This window comes from Narcine bancroftii, chromosome 2 (assembly GCF_036971445.1).
Source record: "Narcine bancroftii isolate sNarBan1 chromosome 2, sNarBan1.hap1, whole genome shotgun sequence".
NCBI classification, from domain to species: Eukaryota; Metazoa; Chordata; class Chondrichthyes; order Torpediniformes; family Narcinidae; genus Narcine; species Narcine bancroftii.
Window position 1 is genome coordinate 327,192,113 of NC_091470.1, and position 17,540 is coordinate 327,209,652.

The 17,540-nt window shown below is 38.2% G+C and overlaps 1 protein-coding gene across 4 annotated transcripts in view; it reads right to left on the minus strand.

The window, feature by feature from the left end:
* The window catches only part of LOC138755638 (copine-3-like), a 47,102-nt gene that overhangs the window by 20,247 nt on the left and 9,315 nt on the right, over positions 1-17,540 (minus strand). For all 4 annotated transcript variants that reach the window (XM_069921992.1, XM_069921991.1, XM_069921993.1 and 1 more), the window contains exons 3-10: positions 15,844-16,023; positions 14,430-14,504; positions 12,643-12,717; positions 9,543-9,626; positions 4,666-4,755; positions 2,827-2,922; positions 2,013-2,099; positions 585-644 (exon numbers count right to left, since the gene is read on the minus strand). In XM_069921992.1, coding sequence (XP_069778093.1) covers positions 585-644; positions 2,013-2,099; positions 2,827-2,922; positions 4,666-4,755; positions 9,543-9,626; positions 12,643-12,717; positions 14,430-14,504; positions 15,844-16,023 — 747 coding nt within the window. The remainder of the gene's footprint in view (positions 1-584; positions 645-2,012; positions 2,100-2,826; positions 2,923-4,665; positions 4,756-9,542; positions 9,627-12,642; positions 12,718-14,429; positions 14,505-15,843; positions 16,024-17,540) is intronic.

Genomic DNA, 17,540 nt, shown 5'->3' on the forward strand with positions numbered 1-17,540 from the left:
ATAAAATGTGGGAAAATACAAGTTTGACAACAGTGATCTGGATGTCCTCGTGCAAGATTTGGAAATCATGGTTTTACGAGAGAATGTAATAATCTAACAATGTTATCATTTATGGTGACAGAAATTGAAGGGGGGAGCGGTCATGCTTCAGTTAAATTGGTCAAATATACAGTTCTGGTCTCTTTATTCAAAATGGTAACAGGCTAATGCAATTGAAATCATTTACCAGACCAAGTCATTAAAACTCCACTAATTCAGCATGCTCTTGCAGAATCTAGAGCCTGGAGTCATTGTTCAAAAAGCGATTGCCAACTTGTCAGACAAGATGTTTTCTGCACCCCCCCCCCCCCCCCCAATAGCTGTGATTCTTTGAAATGCTCTTTCTCAAAGGGGATAGAGTCTGAATATTTTTAAGAAAGAAGTAGATAAATACTCAAAGCAATAGAGTAAATGGTTTCCTTGTGTGAACAGGAGTTGAGGTCAGCAATGATCTCATTGAATAGTGGAGCAGGTTTAAGAGCTGAATGAATGACTGCTTTTAATTTTTATGTTCATGTTTAAATGAGAAATAATTTGCAACTTACAGTAAAGTTCATCTGGCAGCCACCCATAACATAATCCAGGAAAGAATACTCTTTCACAATCTGTTAATTGAATATTTAGTTGGATTAAATACATTGTGCAACAAAAATCACCATTCAATTGTCTTCAATATTTTGTCTCCATATTTCTCAAGTTCTTCATCTCTGGGCTCATGCTAGGAAACATGTTTATACCATCTAATCAGTATGCCCTTTCATAATCCACTTCTATACCCTTTAAATTAAACTACAATCACTTAAGAAGTATTACTCCTTGTTTGCGTTCAATAAATCACATCTGCCACATCTGCACATTTTACCTGTGTTCATCCTGAAGAATTCTACCACGAACCCTCTCACCGTTTAAAACACTGTAATAAAGTCCCATCTGCCATTTTTACTATATCAAGCTCCAGGTGATACTAGTTTTTTTTTTAAAAAAACAGATGTGCCAATGTAGATACATGGAATCCCACTATGTACTCCACTCAATTCAGAAAAATGTTTTCTCCTATCCTCCAATTAAATATCTTTGTTATACAAGTTTTCATCTTCCAAAAAGGTCTGTTAGATTATATTTGATGGTGCCTGCAATCACCCTTCTGAAGACTAGCACAAAAAAATGTACTGCCTTCTCAACCTGTAACGAAGGCCACAAAAGGTGCATGCCCTCTGGGAATAGATAAATAAAAAGATCTCAACCTTGTAGTCCAAGGGAGAACTGCATAGGGCACTCAAAATGGTTTTTGGGGGTAGTGGGGGGAGGAGAGAAAACCTATCCCACCAAATATTCACCTTTGCTCTATGATGCTTCTTTACCTGATGCCGTTGACAACTAATCACATGAAAATGAAAATTGCCTCACATGAAGCTGAACCAAGCTTGCCAGGTTGCAGCCCAATCACTGGGATTATTCCACTTAAACTTTCTGAATCACTTTCTTTGTTTGTATTCAGTGGAAAAATCATAGGATTTGTTAATGGTACTGACACTGAAAGGGGTTTTCAGCCAAATTCATTCATGTTGACCATGATGCCTATTGACACTCATCCTACTTGCTTGGATTAGATCAGTATTCCTCCTCCCTTCCTATCCATACCCAAACACCATTTGACCATTGCAATTCTATGCATCTCTACTACCTCCTCTGGCAGCTCAAGCAACCCACTTTGATGCATTTTGAAGAACGTTCTCCTAGAATCGTGGATACATGATCAGTTTAACTTGAACCACCAACTTTGTTGTGAACAAATTGGTTTTCAGCGCCCAGAAAGCGGTGACTACAAGCATGAGTTACTATCCAAACAGAACCTTGAAAATTAAGATGTAATATATTCACTTATTTTTTTAAAAAAAGCAAATGATATGTTCACAAATTCAATAGGAGTAGCTCAACTTGAAATGCACATAATAAAACGTAATCATTCATACCTCACAGGTCTTAATAATCACAGTTCCTGAATTTTTGTAATTCTTTTTTTTCTGCTTTTTCTTTGGATTAATGCATTCAAACGCAAACTGCAAAACACCAATGTCAGATTCTCAGTACCAATCTCTCACAATATCAAACTAGTGATAGGACAAAAAAATGGAAAACACGTTCTGAATTGCTGTTCAAAATCAAAATGAACCAGACAACTGAAGATATGTTTAGTTAGAGATAATGCTCATGCTTAATTAGATTGATACTATAGAATAAACAAGATAAATCGACCTGCATTTTATACCCAAGGAAACCATGCAGTTTTAGCACAACTGTCATCGGCATCTAATCAGTAGCCAATCTGGCCCATTGCTATATCCTTCTAAAAACAAGTAAGGAGCCTAACACCTGCTGAAGGATCTTGAGATTAAACAGCAAAGATCAGGGACTAGCTTATTCAACCTGCAAAGACAACTGAACGGATAAATATATTTAAACCTGTTTTCTGTGATTTTTTTTGGCCAGTTGATTGAATTCTGGATAGTGGGAGTTTTATTGTTATTGGTCCACTTAAGTAAGTACTAAAGATGTATAAATGGGAGGCATTTACCAATCTCAAAAGATGTGCACATGAATGAGAAACAAAAAAATGAAAAATGGAAGTGGCAAATCAACCATTTGCCTTTGAAATATTTTGATGATGGAACATTTGAAGATGAAATGTTAGTGATGTGGTGACATGTTGGAAGTGTATGTCGTGATATTCTTCCTTCCACAAACAATGAAGCAACAATTGGACAAAATTCAAATTAAAAATCTTACTCCACTCTGTGATGCTTCTTGAAATTTTGCAACAGTGGTCTCAAATAAGCCTATTAAATCATGCGATCCATCATTATCGTAATCATAACATTCCACCTGGTGAAAGCAAAAGAGGGGCTTGTCAGTAAAACAGAGGCATTTAGAGATTAGGCATTCTTCTGTCTGTCCACACAGCACTGAATAATCAATTCTCTTTGGTACAAATCCATATCTTCATTTTGGATCAGGAATGCAAGCAATCTAATCATGCATCTAAATTTAGTGGGATATTTGAACAGACTAGCTATGCACGACATAGTAAATTCTTGCATTCAAGTTCTCCAAGAATAATACAAAATTTGCAACAGTAATGATGGAAATTTTTCTTCAGAAAGCTAAAAAACATTAATTATTGGTATGCATCTTGAAACAGATCTGAAACCACACAACAAAAGTGAGGCAGCATCTGTGTGAAAAGAAACAGTCCATGTTTCAGATCAACTATCTCTTTCAGTTTTGTTAAAGGGTTGTGGACATGAAACAATAACTCAATTTTTCTTTCCAGAAATGCTGCCTGACCACACAATCTCTATCTTACCAGCATTTTCTTCTGTCTCTAACCTCCTCAGATTTCCAGCATCAGGGTTTTTTAAAAAAATATATACATTTTCACAACAAAAATTAGATTTCAATCAATTGACAAACAGCATCACTCCAAATATTCAGAAAATTTTAATTGCATTATGCTAATAAAATTACATTAGTGAGAAATTAGATCAGTGCCCTTGCCTTTCGGTGTTACGTGCATTCAATTGCCAAAGTAGCATCCATGATACACAAATCGTAGCAGATGGCTCATTGACAAGGAGGGAAGTGAGCACAACAAAATAAATGCCCACCAAGATTATGCAAAGACAGTCTGCAACATTAATCTACACTTAATACTGGGTTGACCTCAGTACCGCCATTTTGGAGTTCATTGTGCCAGGCAATTTCCCAACATTAACTCTATTTAAATAAAACCAACTCAGATTGCCAATCGACTTCTGCTTGTTGCTACAAAAATAAAAATAAAAGCATAACAAGAGTTGTGCCTTTACTTGAAATAATCCCACATTTGGAAAATTTCTCAAAAAACAATTTTTTTTTGTCGAGGACAATTCAATTGCCTGGTAAGAACATTAAGGACTATTTTTATTCATTAAAATTTTAGTTCTGCAAAGAATATTAAACACAACCTTTTCTGGATAATTTAAAAGGGAGCAAATAACAAAATTTCTATTCAATATATTAAAAGAAACTTGCCACAAAACATTGTGGCATTGACAGCAAATTTACCAACAGGAAGTACAACTTACTGGGTCATCTGATTTTTCTAATATCACAAATTATGCCCAATATCGGAGACTTACTTGTGCATGTTAATGTTTTGCTGATTTATAGGTTAATAGAAAACTATTTGATTGTGCTACTGTTAATTACAGCAGTGTCCAGTCCAACATTAAGCATGGTATGTTGCACATTTTAAAAAGGGAAAACAATTTTGAAATGACAGTTTCCATACCAAGACTGAAACGAGTACAGAAAGAATAAAATGCCTTTTAATTTCCATAACTTTCTTCCACCTACAGGAATACAAAATATATTTGCAAATATAATGGAGGTCTGAGATTAAGCATTATCACATTAAAGCCACAATTAGCTTTGGAACCTCAGATGCTGCAATTTTTCCCTTAGAGATGACCTCAACTTCAAAATTATAAAAATCTGTTCTGTAATTAATCACTTTGCACAAACAAAATTGTTCTCAGCTTTCTCTTGAAATGAGAATTAGTCTTTGCTTTAAGTAAAATTGAATACCTTGACTGGTCTCTGTAAATCACCACCACAGAGGGAATGTAAAGCAACTCTGAATGCTTTCCAACTCGGACTCAAGTTATTTTTGATAACCTGATAAAAGAAGCAGAGAGAGATGAGAACATAGTAAATAAATTATGCTCTCACAAGTGGAATGTGTATCAATTCAATAAGGCCACAACTAAGGTTGGACCACATCTCTGTAATGCTAATCCCGGCATATAGACTGCTCGCTAGATGGTCCAGAGCAGTCCTGAAACAGGTTAAAACCTGGCCAATGGGGGCATTCAGGCACTTCAACACTCCTTTGAGCTCACTAACTGGCACACGTTCAAGGAACCAGTAACCATTGGCAACTGCATAAATCTGGAGGAGTATACGGCAACAGTGACCAGCTACATTAGTAAGTGTATTGACGACATCACTGAGCCCAAGTCCATCACTACTTGTTCTAATCAGAAGCCATAGATGACTGCAGACATGCACATGCTGCTCAGGAACCGAGACGCAGCCTTCAGAGCGGGTGACAAGGCAGCCCTAGTGATAGCAAGAGCCAAGCTGTCTAAGGCCATCAGGAAGGCTAAATGTGTGCAGGCCCAGTGCATTCACTATCATTTCCTGGACAGCAAAGACATGCAACACATGTGGAAAGAGATCCAATATATCACTAACCACAAGACTACTCCATCTTCATGTGCTGGTGATCCCTCCCTCCCAGATGAACTGAACAAATTCTACACGGGGTTTGAGGCAAAAAAACAATGTGGCAGCAGAGAAGACCTCCTCTCCTCGAAGGGATCAGGTGCTGTGTCTTTCAGTGGCCAATGTTAAGAGAGAACTAGGCAAAGTCAACCCAAGGAAAGCTGCTGGACTGGATAACATTCCTGGTAAAGTGTTCTGGGGTTGTGTGGCTCAGCTAGCAGATGTTCTCATTGACATCTTTAACATTTCTTCAAAAGTGCTATGGTTCCTATGTGCTTCAAAGCCGCCACTGTCATCTCTGTGCCAAAGTAGTCTGTCCTGCCTCAACAATTACTACCCTCTCGCACTCATGCCCACCATCATGAAATGCTTCAAGTGGCTCGTCATGGGGCACATCAAGCACCTGCTGTCCCTCCTGCAGTTTGCATATCCAACCACTCTATGGATGATGCTATTGATGCTGTCCTTTATCTAGCACTCACCCACCTGGAAAATGAAGACTTGTATGCTCAAATGCTGTTTATCGACTTCAGTTCGGCATTCAACACAATCATACCTCAGTACCTAATAAGGAAGTTGGGCCTGCTGGGTCGAAACACTTCCCTTTGCAATTGGATTCTCGCCTTCCTTACAGGGATACTTCAAGCAGACCCGATTGGAAACAGCACCTCCCAGACTATGACATTGTGCCATGCCCCCTCCCCACCCCCCCCACCCCAGGGCTGCGTGCTTAGTTCACTGCTGACCCACGATTGTTCAGCCAAACACAGCTCAAACTAAATCATCAAATTCACTGACGACATGACAGTGGTGGGCCTTATCAGTAAGAACGAGGAGGCAGCGTACAGAGACGAAGTGCAGACACTAACAAACTGGTGTAGAGCAAACAACCTGTAGCCGAACATTAAAAAAAAATTAAATAAATGGTTGTTGACTTCACAGGGCCTGGGGAGATCATGTTCCACTGACCAATGACGGCTCTACCGTTGAGGTCATCAAGAGTACCAAGTTCCTCAATGTGCACTTTGTGGAGAACCTCACCTAGTCTGTTAGCACCAGCTCCATAATCAACAAAACCCAGTAGTGCCTCTATTTCCTGCGAAGGCTAAGGAAAGTGCATCTCCCACACTCCATCCTTACTACATTCTACAGAAGATGTATTGAGAGCATCCTAGGCAACTGCATCTTCGCCTGGATTGGAAGCTGTACCACCCCAGACAACAAGACCCTGTTGAGGATAGAGAAGTCAGTGGAAAAGACCATTGGGAGCCTCTTTCTAACATGGAGGACATCTACAACACTCAATGCAGACAGAAAGCAATAAACATTGTGAAAGACTCCACACATTCCACATTCCATCTGGCAGGAGGTATCGAAGCACTTGGTTCCTTACATCCAGAGAGGGAAACTGCATTTTCCCCCAAGCCATCAGGCTCCTGAACTCCCAGTACAGATGTGCAAAGTACACTGTGGACTTTCAGTGTATACGTCTTAATATGTTAATATTTTAATGTGTTAACTGCTTTCCTAACTTAAATCTATGTAAATATGCTCCATGGTCCTGGAGAAACGCTGTCTCGTCCTACCATGAGAGCAAGATATGAACGAAAAATAAAGTTGACTTGACACACCACTGGAATTGCTACCACTGTTTCCTCTAGTTCCCCAATTTTGTAAAGTAGAACTATACACTCACTGGAATATTAACTTGGAATTCCATCTCTACTCTCCATTCTCCATGATTCTACCCAGAAAATGCATCCCCATTTCCCATGATTAGTCACTTTCCATCTTTGATTACCTCTGTACCCAATTGTATGCAAGCACTTTGGAAGATGTTCCTCTCCAGAGTATAACAAGATAGAGAGGACAAGTGGCAGAGATGCAGTCTAGGACAACTAACCAGCACAGGAGGATAGAGGGGAGAAAGACCCTCCGAAGGAGACTACATCACCCAATAGTCTTCTGGAGACTCCTCATCTACATTTTAGGAAGAAATAATAAGGAAGGTACTTCAAATTCTGGACAAGGCCCCAACTATAATATGCCATGCATTGCCAATACACTTACAACTGTAGGCAACTCTAACCATCATCAAAGTCATAGTGATAAACAATATCTCTCATCTCGACAGCTTACAATGTGCAGCTGGATGTGACCAGCAAAAGTCATACAAATGCTGCCTCATCAACCCAGCTCCCAGGTTCACTCCTGACTGCTTTTGTTGCCTACATAGAATTAATGCACTCTCCCTTTGACGACACAGTTTCTCTGAATGTTCAGATTTCTTCCAACAACCAAAAGAAGTGTGCAGGTTAGTAAGTAAATGGTTTATAGTAGAATCTAGGAAAAGTTGATGGGAACATAGGAAAAATTGGCAGACATAATGAGATTGCTCAGCGAGTTGGCATGGACTCCTTCCACATCACAAGTATTATGGAAATAGTTTTATTGTGCACCGTTTTATTTAAAAGAGATCATATATATATATATATATATTTGATTCCATGTAAGTGGGTATGTAGAACAAGCATGTGCCAGTAGAAATGCAGGTCAACCAACTAAATATTGTTTATTGCAATTACATTTCTTTGAAGTTGTTACATCTCAATAAAGGTACATTGCAATGAAAAGGAATTGCACTAATCTGAACTCTTAAGGTCATTATTTTCTACCACAGTCAGAAACTCACACTGCACAGTGCCTGGTTTCATAAAACAACATAGAAACCATCATTCCAAATGGATGGCATTTATCCCATGTGATTTTTGCCTAACTTAGTGTTTAAATAGAATTTGATGTGAGGAGGCTGTACAATAGCTTTTGGAAAGTTATTGATTTACAACAAAAGAAACTGAAGATGCCTCGTTGGATAACCTAAGAGCTCTAGGATTGGATTACTTGATCAGATAACACAACTGCATTTTCAGTCTCAGCAGCCTATCTTGACATTGATGTAGCAGGAACATTTCAGAATGAGAGTGGCAAGATAATTTCACAGATAGCCAAATTAGCAGTCCATGAAAATTGCCAGCTCCCTAGTCCTCTGTGCAAACACATATACAAATAATACACAAACAATACATGCGCACAATACTTGTATGCAAATATTAAAATAATTAAATATTATTATTAAATAAATAGTTGAGTCACGAAGGATTTCTATCTGCAGTTCATCAGTCGTTTTGCAGTTTCACTGCCCGTGGGTATATTGTTTCTCAGTGTGGTGGTCCTGTATCTCTTTCCCAACAAGAGTAGTTGGAAGATGCTAGTGCAGGGTGGTAGGGGTCCTCTCTGGTTTTATGAGCCTACTTTAGACAATGAACCAGGTTAAATCACATTGATGGGGTGAATGTGGAGTTTAGAGGGAGACCCCACTGATCCTTTTTGTCTTTATGGTCCTGTGGATTGACCTCTGATCTGATGCTCTTTAGCAACCATACTACACTGTGATGCAACCAGCCACGATGCTCACGATAGAGCTCCAGGATAGTGGCCAGTAGGCTTGTCCACCTCAGGAAGTGCAATCACTGCTGCACCTCCTGACAAGTGAGATGTTTTGTGTCTAGGTCATTTCTTAAGTGGACTCTGAAGAACCTGGTGTTCTTTATTCTCTCACTACAGAGCTATTAATGTACAATGGAGGATGGTCAACCCTAGTCCTCCTGAAGTCCACAATCCTATCCTTTGTCTTACCCATGTTGAGACTCTGTTGTTATTCTCACACCATTTCATGAGATTTTCCACCTCTTCTTTGTAGTACGACTTATCGTTGTTGCTGAAGCAGTCAACTACTATCATGTCATCTGCAAACTTATTGACTGTTGGAGCCAAATCCAGTGTGGCAGTTAAGGGTCAGTCGCGTGAACAAGAGTTTGGGGAGGGAATTCCAGAATTGAAATGCATATTGTTTAATACTCTGCTTCTTTTGCTCACTTCCATTCATTTAGATAATCTTTAAAATACATCACTCTACCCAAGGTTTAGTTTGCTCTATTAATTTCAACCAACTGGCATGGTGTCTCTTTATCGTTGTACATCTCTGAAGCATCATTAAAATGGTACTACTGAAAACAAACTTAAACAATAAAACAGTACTTGAAAGCAGGGCTAAAATACAAAGAGTAACATTTGTTAAGAGTAAACTGCAAGCATTTACCTCTTGAGATACAACATACCTCAGTTCTATGTGCTATTTGCCACTTTCCATCCTGAGTCTGTTTGTAGATCTCCAAGAATGGGTCAGATTTCCCAAACATATCCTGACCACCACCACAATGAAAAAAAGTTATTGATTTGGTTGAAATATGATGTAGACTAAACAAAAGAAAGATTATTGATCTATTGTATGGCAATTATTAAAACTCCTCAGTGTAAAACCCTGGAATAGTGAGGTAGCACAACATTGCAATTTTTAATGAATCAGTTTAGCTATCATGAAGTCTGGATTTATGATGCAGAGACTACAAATTAAAATCCTTTGATTTTAATAATACTTCATTTTTAAAAATGCTTCTAAAAATAATATACTGGTATCAAAGTCCCCCTTTGAAGCAGTTGGATCATGGAAACCCAACTGGACATGTTAAAAAGACGTAAACTTGCATGTTTAACCCAACCAAGTGTAGCTCCAACATGGCTGATTTTTAATTGCCCTTAGGTCTCTCAATTATATCAAATATCCCACAACTTTTAACAGTATTTCATGGTCACCCGCCAATACAAAGCAATCAGAAGTGGCTAATAAATTATTAGTAGGCCAGAGACATCAAATAAAACACCAAATTGTTGTTTTATATATATATATATGGGCATGTTTCAGGAAGAACATTAAAAGAATATGCCCACAAAGATGAGAAATAAGTTTTTTTAAATTTATAGATGCCATACAATCAATATTACATATACTTCATTCACAATTTGTCATACATGACCTCTAAAAAATAGAAAAGGAAAACCCACTCAATCCCCCCCCCAAAGACCCTAAGGAAAAAAAAAGACCTAAATCCCCCCTCCCTAAAAAACTGGAAAAGAAAAAAAGGAATGAATATTAAAAAAATTATAAATATTACATAAACCAACACATTATAACATACCCAAATACATAAACCTTATATTTTAAATCAATTCTAAATATTAAATTTCAATATATCCATTATTAATCCTAGTAAATCATATATCTATTAAGAATCTCATATTTCTTCCATCATCCAATTTAAATTTTGTGTTAAATCAATTCTCTAAAATAAAACATCAATATAATCAATAGAACTCCATTCATAAAGATATATTTAATAATAGAACACCCCCTATGGCACTTAAAAAAAAAATACTACCACCCCCCCCCCCACCCCCACCACTATCATACGAGATGTGGCTCATTGTTACAAACGAACCCTCAAACAGCGGCCGACGGGTTCCAGCACCCTTCATCTCCCAGATGTTACATCAGAACAAAATCTCCAATTTAATAGTCCATTACCTCAATCCAAATAATTCCTGCTCATTTACTTAGCCTATTAAAAGGTAAACTTTTCACCAAATCAGATTTGATTACAGCAGTGGTTGAGAACTCTATGTGCATTCCCAATTTCAATTGGACCTCATTTTAAATCAATTCTAAATATGAAATTCTAAAATAGCTAATATTAATCCTAATTAATCATATATCCATTAAAATCTCACATCTCTTTCATCATCCAATTTAAATTCCATGATGAATCAATTCTCTAAAGTTAAATAAAGCATCAATACAATCAATATATCTCCATTCACATATATATATGGACTCCAGCACCCTTCAGCTCCCAGGTATTACATCAGAATAGAGTCTCTAATTTACTAGTCCATATCTCATTCCAAATAATTAAAAGCCAAAGTTTCCACAAAATATAATGGCTGTTTGTAATACATAAAAAAAATTATTTTTGCCATCCGGTAATTAAACGTATCCCTTTTCCCAAAGACCTCTCTTGACTTCATTAAACTGACTCCTCTTAGCTAACAGCTATTTAGTAATATCCAGATAAAAGAAAACTTTTGAACCATGATATTCAAGTAGACTTTTCTGTATTCTTACTTTTTCTTCTACTAAAGCTAAAAATCTTTTCCTTGTCTCAATATTTTGAGCACTTAATTACTACAGAGCGAGGTTTCCCATTTGGTTGCAGTCGTGGTCTGAAGGGGTCTATGTGCATATTTAATTTCAATTGGACTTTCAAATTGATTTACGCCCAGAACTTTAGGTATCCATCCTTGGAGAAACTGACTCATTTCATGCTTTACTTCTTCCTCCAAACCAACCATCTTAATATTGTTTCTCCAACTAAAATTTTCTATCTTATCAATTTTTTCTGAATTTATCTTCCTCTCAACAATTTCTTCCTTAACTTCAGACTCCAAATTTTTCAGCTTCTTCACATTTTTAATCTTTTGCGAAACCTTCATAATTTCCTGATTTTCCTCACCCTTTTGTTCTTGTACTTACATCATATTTGTTGATAACTGCTTGCATTTTTCATTCATATCCTTAAGCTCAGATCTTAAATACTTTATTTCTTTTAACATTATTCTGATATAATTCCACATTTCATATACTGTCTCTTGCAATTCAGTGTTCTCTTTATCCTTTTGGGTAGCCTTGGATTTATATTTAATTTGTTTAACATCTTCAGTGTTTGAAGCACCCTTTTCAAATCTTCTCTGTCCTTGATCCATAATACTTGCTAATTCACCACTGAAATCAATCTTCTCACTCGAATTTGATACTCTGACCTTGCTTAAAGAATCTGTTTTCCTTGGCCCGATGCCATCTACCCCAGCCGATAGGTTGGGCACACTTGCTGTCGTTTCCAGTAAATCAACTCTCTGACGGGCCCGTGATTTCTCTGCGTCAAAGGTTTCTCTTCATACCCAGGAACATCACTTTCATCTGTTCCAGCAATAATTCTTTTCTTCAAAGGCATTTTAAAAGGTAAATGGACTATTCTTATCTTCTTCCTTCATATTTTAATCTGTTTATTTCAATTAAATAATAATTTTCTTCTATTTTCCTGGGAGCTTTAGGATCCCATGTCCTACATCCTCCGCGTCTCGTGACTCTCAGCCCCCCACCCCCCCCCACCCCAACACCAAATTACTCTACATGAGGTCAAATAATCCCAACAGTTAGGTCAATACACGAGGTGGTTGACAACCCTCCCACTTGAGGAGAGGCACAATGAGATCTGAAGAGGCAATAATTTTAAAAATAAATATTTTGGAAAATTTCAACAATACCTTATTATCCAGATTCTGTGCCATAATTTGCAAGTTTACCATTCTGTTGTTATCTCTTATTTCTTCAGCCAAAATCTGAGTCAAAAGAAAAAATAAAATATTTATTTCAAATAAAAATACTGTTTCATGGTCTACCAGCTTTGGAAACTTCCTTGAATGTTTGAAGATTTTGCATACAGTATATTTCTGATTATCTGAAAACCACTTAACCAAAATTCTCAGTTATCCTAATTTTTTTTTTTGGTGGCAACATGATGTCACAATTTTTTTTTAACTCTATTTATTCGTTCAAAAAACAAATAATATGACATATACAACAATTAACCATAAACATTAACTTTTTTTATATATAGAAAAAAAAGAAAAGAACCCCCCCTTCAGTCAACTCTCCTAAGGAGAGCCATAAAGACATGATGTCACAAATTGAAAAAAAATGTTCACCCGACATGCTCGTGAGGGGTTCTGACGTGCTGTTAGTGCCAATTTGAGCAACTGGAGGAAGTGGGTGGGTCAGACAGCGCATGGTGAGGTTGCCCTTGTTTCAGGTAACTCCCTCCCCTCTCCCTTTATATTTCTTCTTTACCCTCCACTGTACTTGGTTCTCTGCTCTTCCAGCATCATCAAGGAGTACAGCCACTTCAGACTCCCGCCAGGAGAAGGGACCTTGGGCTCCTGGGCATGAGTGGCAGTGGGGAGGTGTCGGGGATCAGCAATGGCTGATACAAGTATTTGCTGATGCTACTGTGCCTGCTTAAAGCCATTTCTCCATTATCCAAAACACATCCAGACCCAAAAGTTTCAGATAATTGGAAACATACTGAAATTGCATACATTAATGCTAATGCCAGTCTACTGAAGTTATCAGTCATTTCTCAACCAGTGTGGAGGATGAATTTCACCGTCTTCTTCTGAGCACAGAAAAATCTTTTATAACTTGAGAAGTGTCTGAAGAACAATAACTTAAATCTTGAACATAGCCACAGCAGGCACCTGTAAGCACAGTGCTTACAAAATCCTTCAAGTCTTCAGGCAGGAGAAATGAACTAATATCTGCAGCAATTACGCTCTAAATTGCACAAAGTCAGCTTTAAACTAGGTTGTTTATATGACCAGATTGTCCGAGTTTCATTATTGCAAGGTGAACAAATGATTCAAGATGTGCAGCAAACCTAGCAATTTATCACAAACCCTGCACAATGTGATGAAAGGGAATTAAAACACTTCTTTTCATTCATTGGGAGAACCTCAAAACGAAATGGCAGAATCAACACAATACTTTCCAAATTAGTCACAGTTCCTTTCAAGCTTGTGGCAGTCTCTGGGTACTATTAATCACCTCAGAACGTATAGAAATGGAGCAAAAGCAAGTCACCCTCTACCAAGAGGAGGAGGTGGATGATGCTCCATGTATCATTCCTATTGGCGTACCTGCAGCAACCCTGGCATTGAGCTCTCTGCATCAAATTTGTGCTCCAGAAATGAAAGCGTGGACATATTATTTGAAGCACTGAAGTTATTTTTAAAGTTTAAAAACTTGAAGTTAAAGTTTACATTTATTGTCAAGTGTACAGAGGTACAGTTGAAAAGGTTTGTATTGCATGCTGTTCAGCAAGGACCATCCCAACACAATAAAACAATACTGAGAGCAGAGTTAAAGGTGAGACATGAAGTAGAAATATATTGAATTCTAAAGCAATATTTCAAAATAAATCTGAGAGAAGAATCAAAATTTAAATCAATCTTCCACTCAAGTTATGAGCTATTTTTAAAATATTTTTGTTCCTTACCGAGATTACCCCTTTCCCTGCAAGCTTCCCATTTTTCAGCAGGAGTGGGCGCATCAGATTCTTGCTGGAAACAATCTGTATAATCAATTGAGGTATGATTAGTTGAAATTATGCCAAGATTGCACACTGTCCAATTAATTATGCACTGGCCTAAAAGATTTCACAATACCACCCAGATTTCTTTTTAAAAAACCAGCCAACCAACTGTAGTGAAAAATAAAATACAAGCAGCATATCTTTTCGTAATGGAGATTTGAAAAAAAAACAAGATTTAAAAAAAAAAGACCACACCAAGACAGCAGGTGGTTGGGATCTGGTACAAAAAAAAAATCAAAGCAGCATCTGTAGAAGCAAAAGAATGGTTGCAATTCAGAGTCGTGACCCTGCATTAAGTCAGATTCGATCATCCCTGTCTTCACAGATGCTGCTTGACCCACTGAGTACTTCCACCAGTTAGCTTTTGGTTATGGAAGATCAAGAGCTGTCTTTAGAAACTACTAAAGACTGATGTGCAATAATCACAGTTCAAGTTTCTAACAAGGGCGAATTTAAACTCACCCTTTCTTCCCCCATGACAAAGACAAATAAGTCATGAAAAGTATTCTGACAACATCTACTTATTCATGGAAATCTATTCCTAATAGTACCAAAATTATATTCAGCTTAAACAATGAATTATTAACCATGCTCTCAATACAGGTGTACTCCTAGGAAAATTCGACTGGTTGAACCTCTATTATCTGGTGCTCTGTGGTCTGGGACGTTTTGAATCTGCTGCCCTTAGTATAAACTTCTTATAGACAGCACGGGACTCGAACCCCAGTCCTGATCACTGGCACTGCAAAGGTTGAATATGCCACGATTGGGACTGGTGGTCAAGCCGCACGCTGTCTGTAAGGAGCTTGTACTAACAGCGGCAGATTCAACCTTTACAGCACCAGCGATCGGGACTGGAGTTTGAGTCCTGCGCTGTGTGTAAGGAGTTTGTACTAACAGCGGCAGATTCAACCTTTACAGCACCAGGGATCGGGACTGGAGTTTGAGTCCTGCGCTGTCTGTAAGGAGTTTGTACTAACAGCGGCAGATTCAACCTTTACAGCACCAGCGATCGGGACTGGAGTTGGAGTCCTGCGCTGTCTGTAAGGAGTTTGTACTAACATCCTGATCACTGCTGCTGTAAAGGCATTGCACTAACTGCTATATTAACTGTGCCACCCCACAGTATTATTTCCTGTTTTAAGCTTTGTTCTACATTTGATATGTTTACTTAGGGGCCAATTTCTGTCTTAGCATTTTCTGTGGTCTGGTAATGGCCAGTCCTGATGTTGCCAGATTAGAAGATGTGTGTGTGTGTGCATTTTTTTTAGAAAATTTGCAGAACAAGGGAATAACAACATTTTTTTTTTTAAATTACCTGTCCAAGGGTACATTCAAAATGTCCCAAGAAGTCATCGTCATTCAAGTCAATTGTTTTGTTGTCAATATCATAGATTCCAAATTTTAATTTCTGAACCTGCTCAAAGTAGTAATCAACCAGGAACTTCTTTGAGAACTTTGGGGCAAGACAATTCTTAACTCGTTCTGTGCGATCAATCTACAAAATAAACATGCCTCAAGTTAATAAAAGCTACAGGAGGTCAAAGAAGAGAATAACATTTCTCCCAAGAATTGATCATCGATTTTAAGGCACATTATTAATAAAGGAAAAATATCAACAGATGTCAACACTTATTAAACCACAAATTGGCCAAAATGCTCAGATAATAAACATGCAAATCAAACAGCAACTTTCGGAGTGTGTTTGGGTGCAACTAGATGTGGAACTCCAGTAACTGCAGTCCACAGTTCCTTTGCAGGATGCCAACTTTTCAGTAAATGCAGTTATGAAATCAATGCAAGACCAGATAGTTTCTTAACCAAATGAACACAGCAACAAAGCTGGTGCAAATAAATTTTCATAATTAATGTCAGTCTTCACTGGTCATGAAAAAATGTTTTCTCCCATTTTTGTCTTTTTTTTTTAAATTTGCAGCTTTCCAATCTTTATTTTACTTTCTGTATTATTTCAGCATTGTTCTTACTGCTTGGGGCACCCAGTGACTTAGTGAAGTTAGAAATTTATGCTATTGGAAACATATGCCACAAATTACTCAGAGAGGGTACCATTATCAAATTATGGGAGACTAGCCTCATCAATTACTTTGTTATTTTAACATATCTACCCTTCTTTGAAATTCACTTGGATCATTTCTGACATTTCTCTCCTTTTTCTAAATCCAACATGCATTTACTACAAACCCACTGATGCCCACAGCTACCTCCACTATACATCTCCCTATCATCTCCTCCAGCGATACCACCCCATTTCCCCTCGAATCTCTGCCTCACTTGCTCGCAAGACGAAGCCTTCCATTCCAGGACATCTGAAATTGCTTCTTTTTTCAAGCAAAGCAAATTCTGCTCCATCATATTCAAAAGAGCCATCTCCCACATTTCCTCCATTTCTTGCAGTTCCCCTCTTAACTGCCACCTCCCCCCCCCTCCCCCAACCAAACAAAACATTGTTAAGGCTCCTCTTTACCTCACCTTTTACTTCCACCAACCTCCACATTCAGCACAAGCTGCAATTAGACCCCACGACCAGACACATCCACCCTTCCCACCTTCAACAGGGATCATTCTCCCCATGATTCACTTCTCCACTCATCCCTTCCCACCCACCCACCCACCTCTCTGTGAACCCTGGTACTTTCCTCTGCCACATTTACTCTTACACCTCCTCCCTCACCACCTTCCAGGGACCTAAACAGCCCTTCCAGGCAAGGCAAAGGTTTACATCCTACTCCTTTTAACCTCATGTACTGCATCTGGTGCTCCACTATGTAGCTCCCTTTTAATCATCGAGTCCATACTTGGGGCTGTTTAGCAGAGCATCTACACTCTGTCTGGAATGGCCATCCTGTGCTCCTGGTTGCATGCCATTTCCATTCCCGCTCCCACTGCACACCAAATATCTGCCCTGGGCCTTCTCCACTGATAGAGTGAGGCCCAATCTAAACTCAAGGAACAATACCTCATATTCTGTCAGCACAGTCTACAGCCCAATAGTTT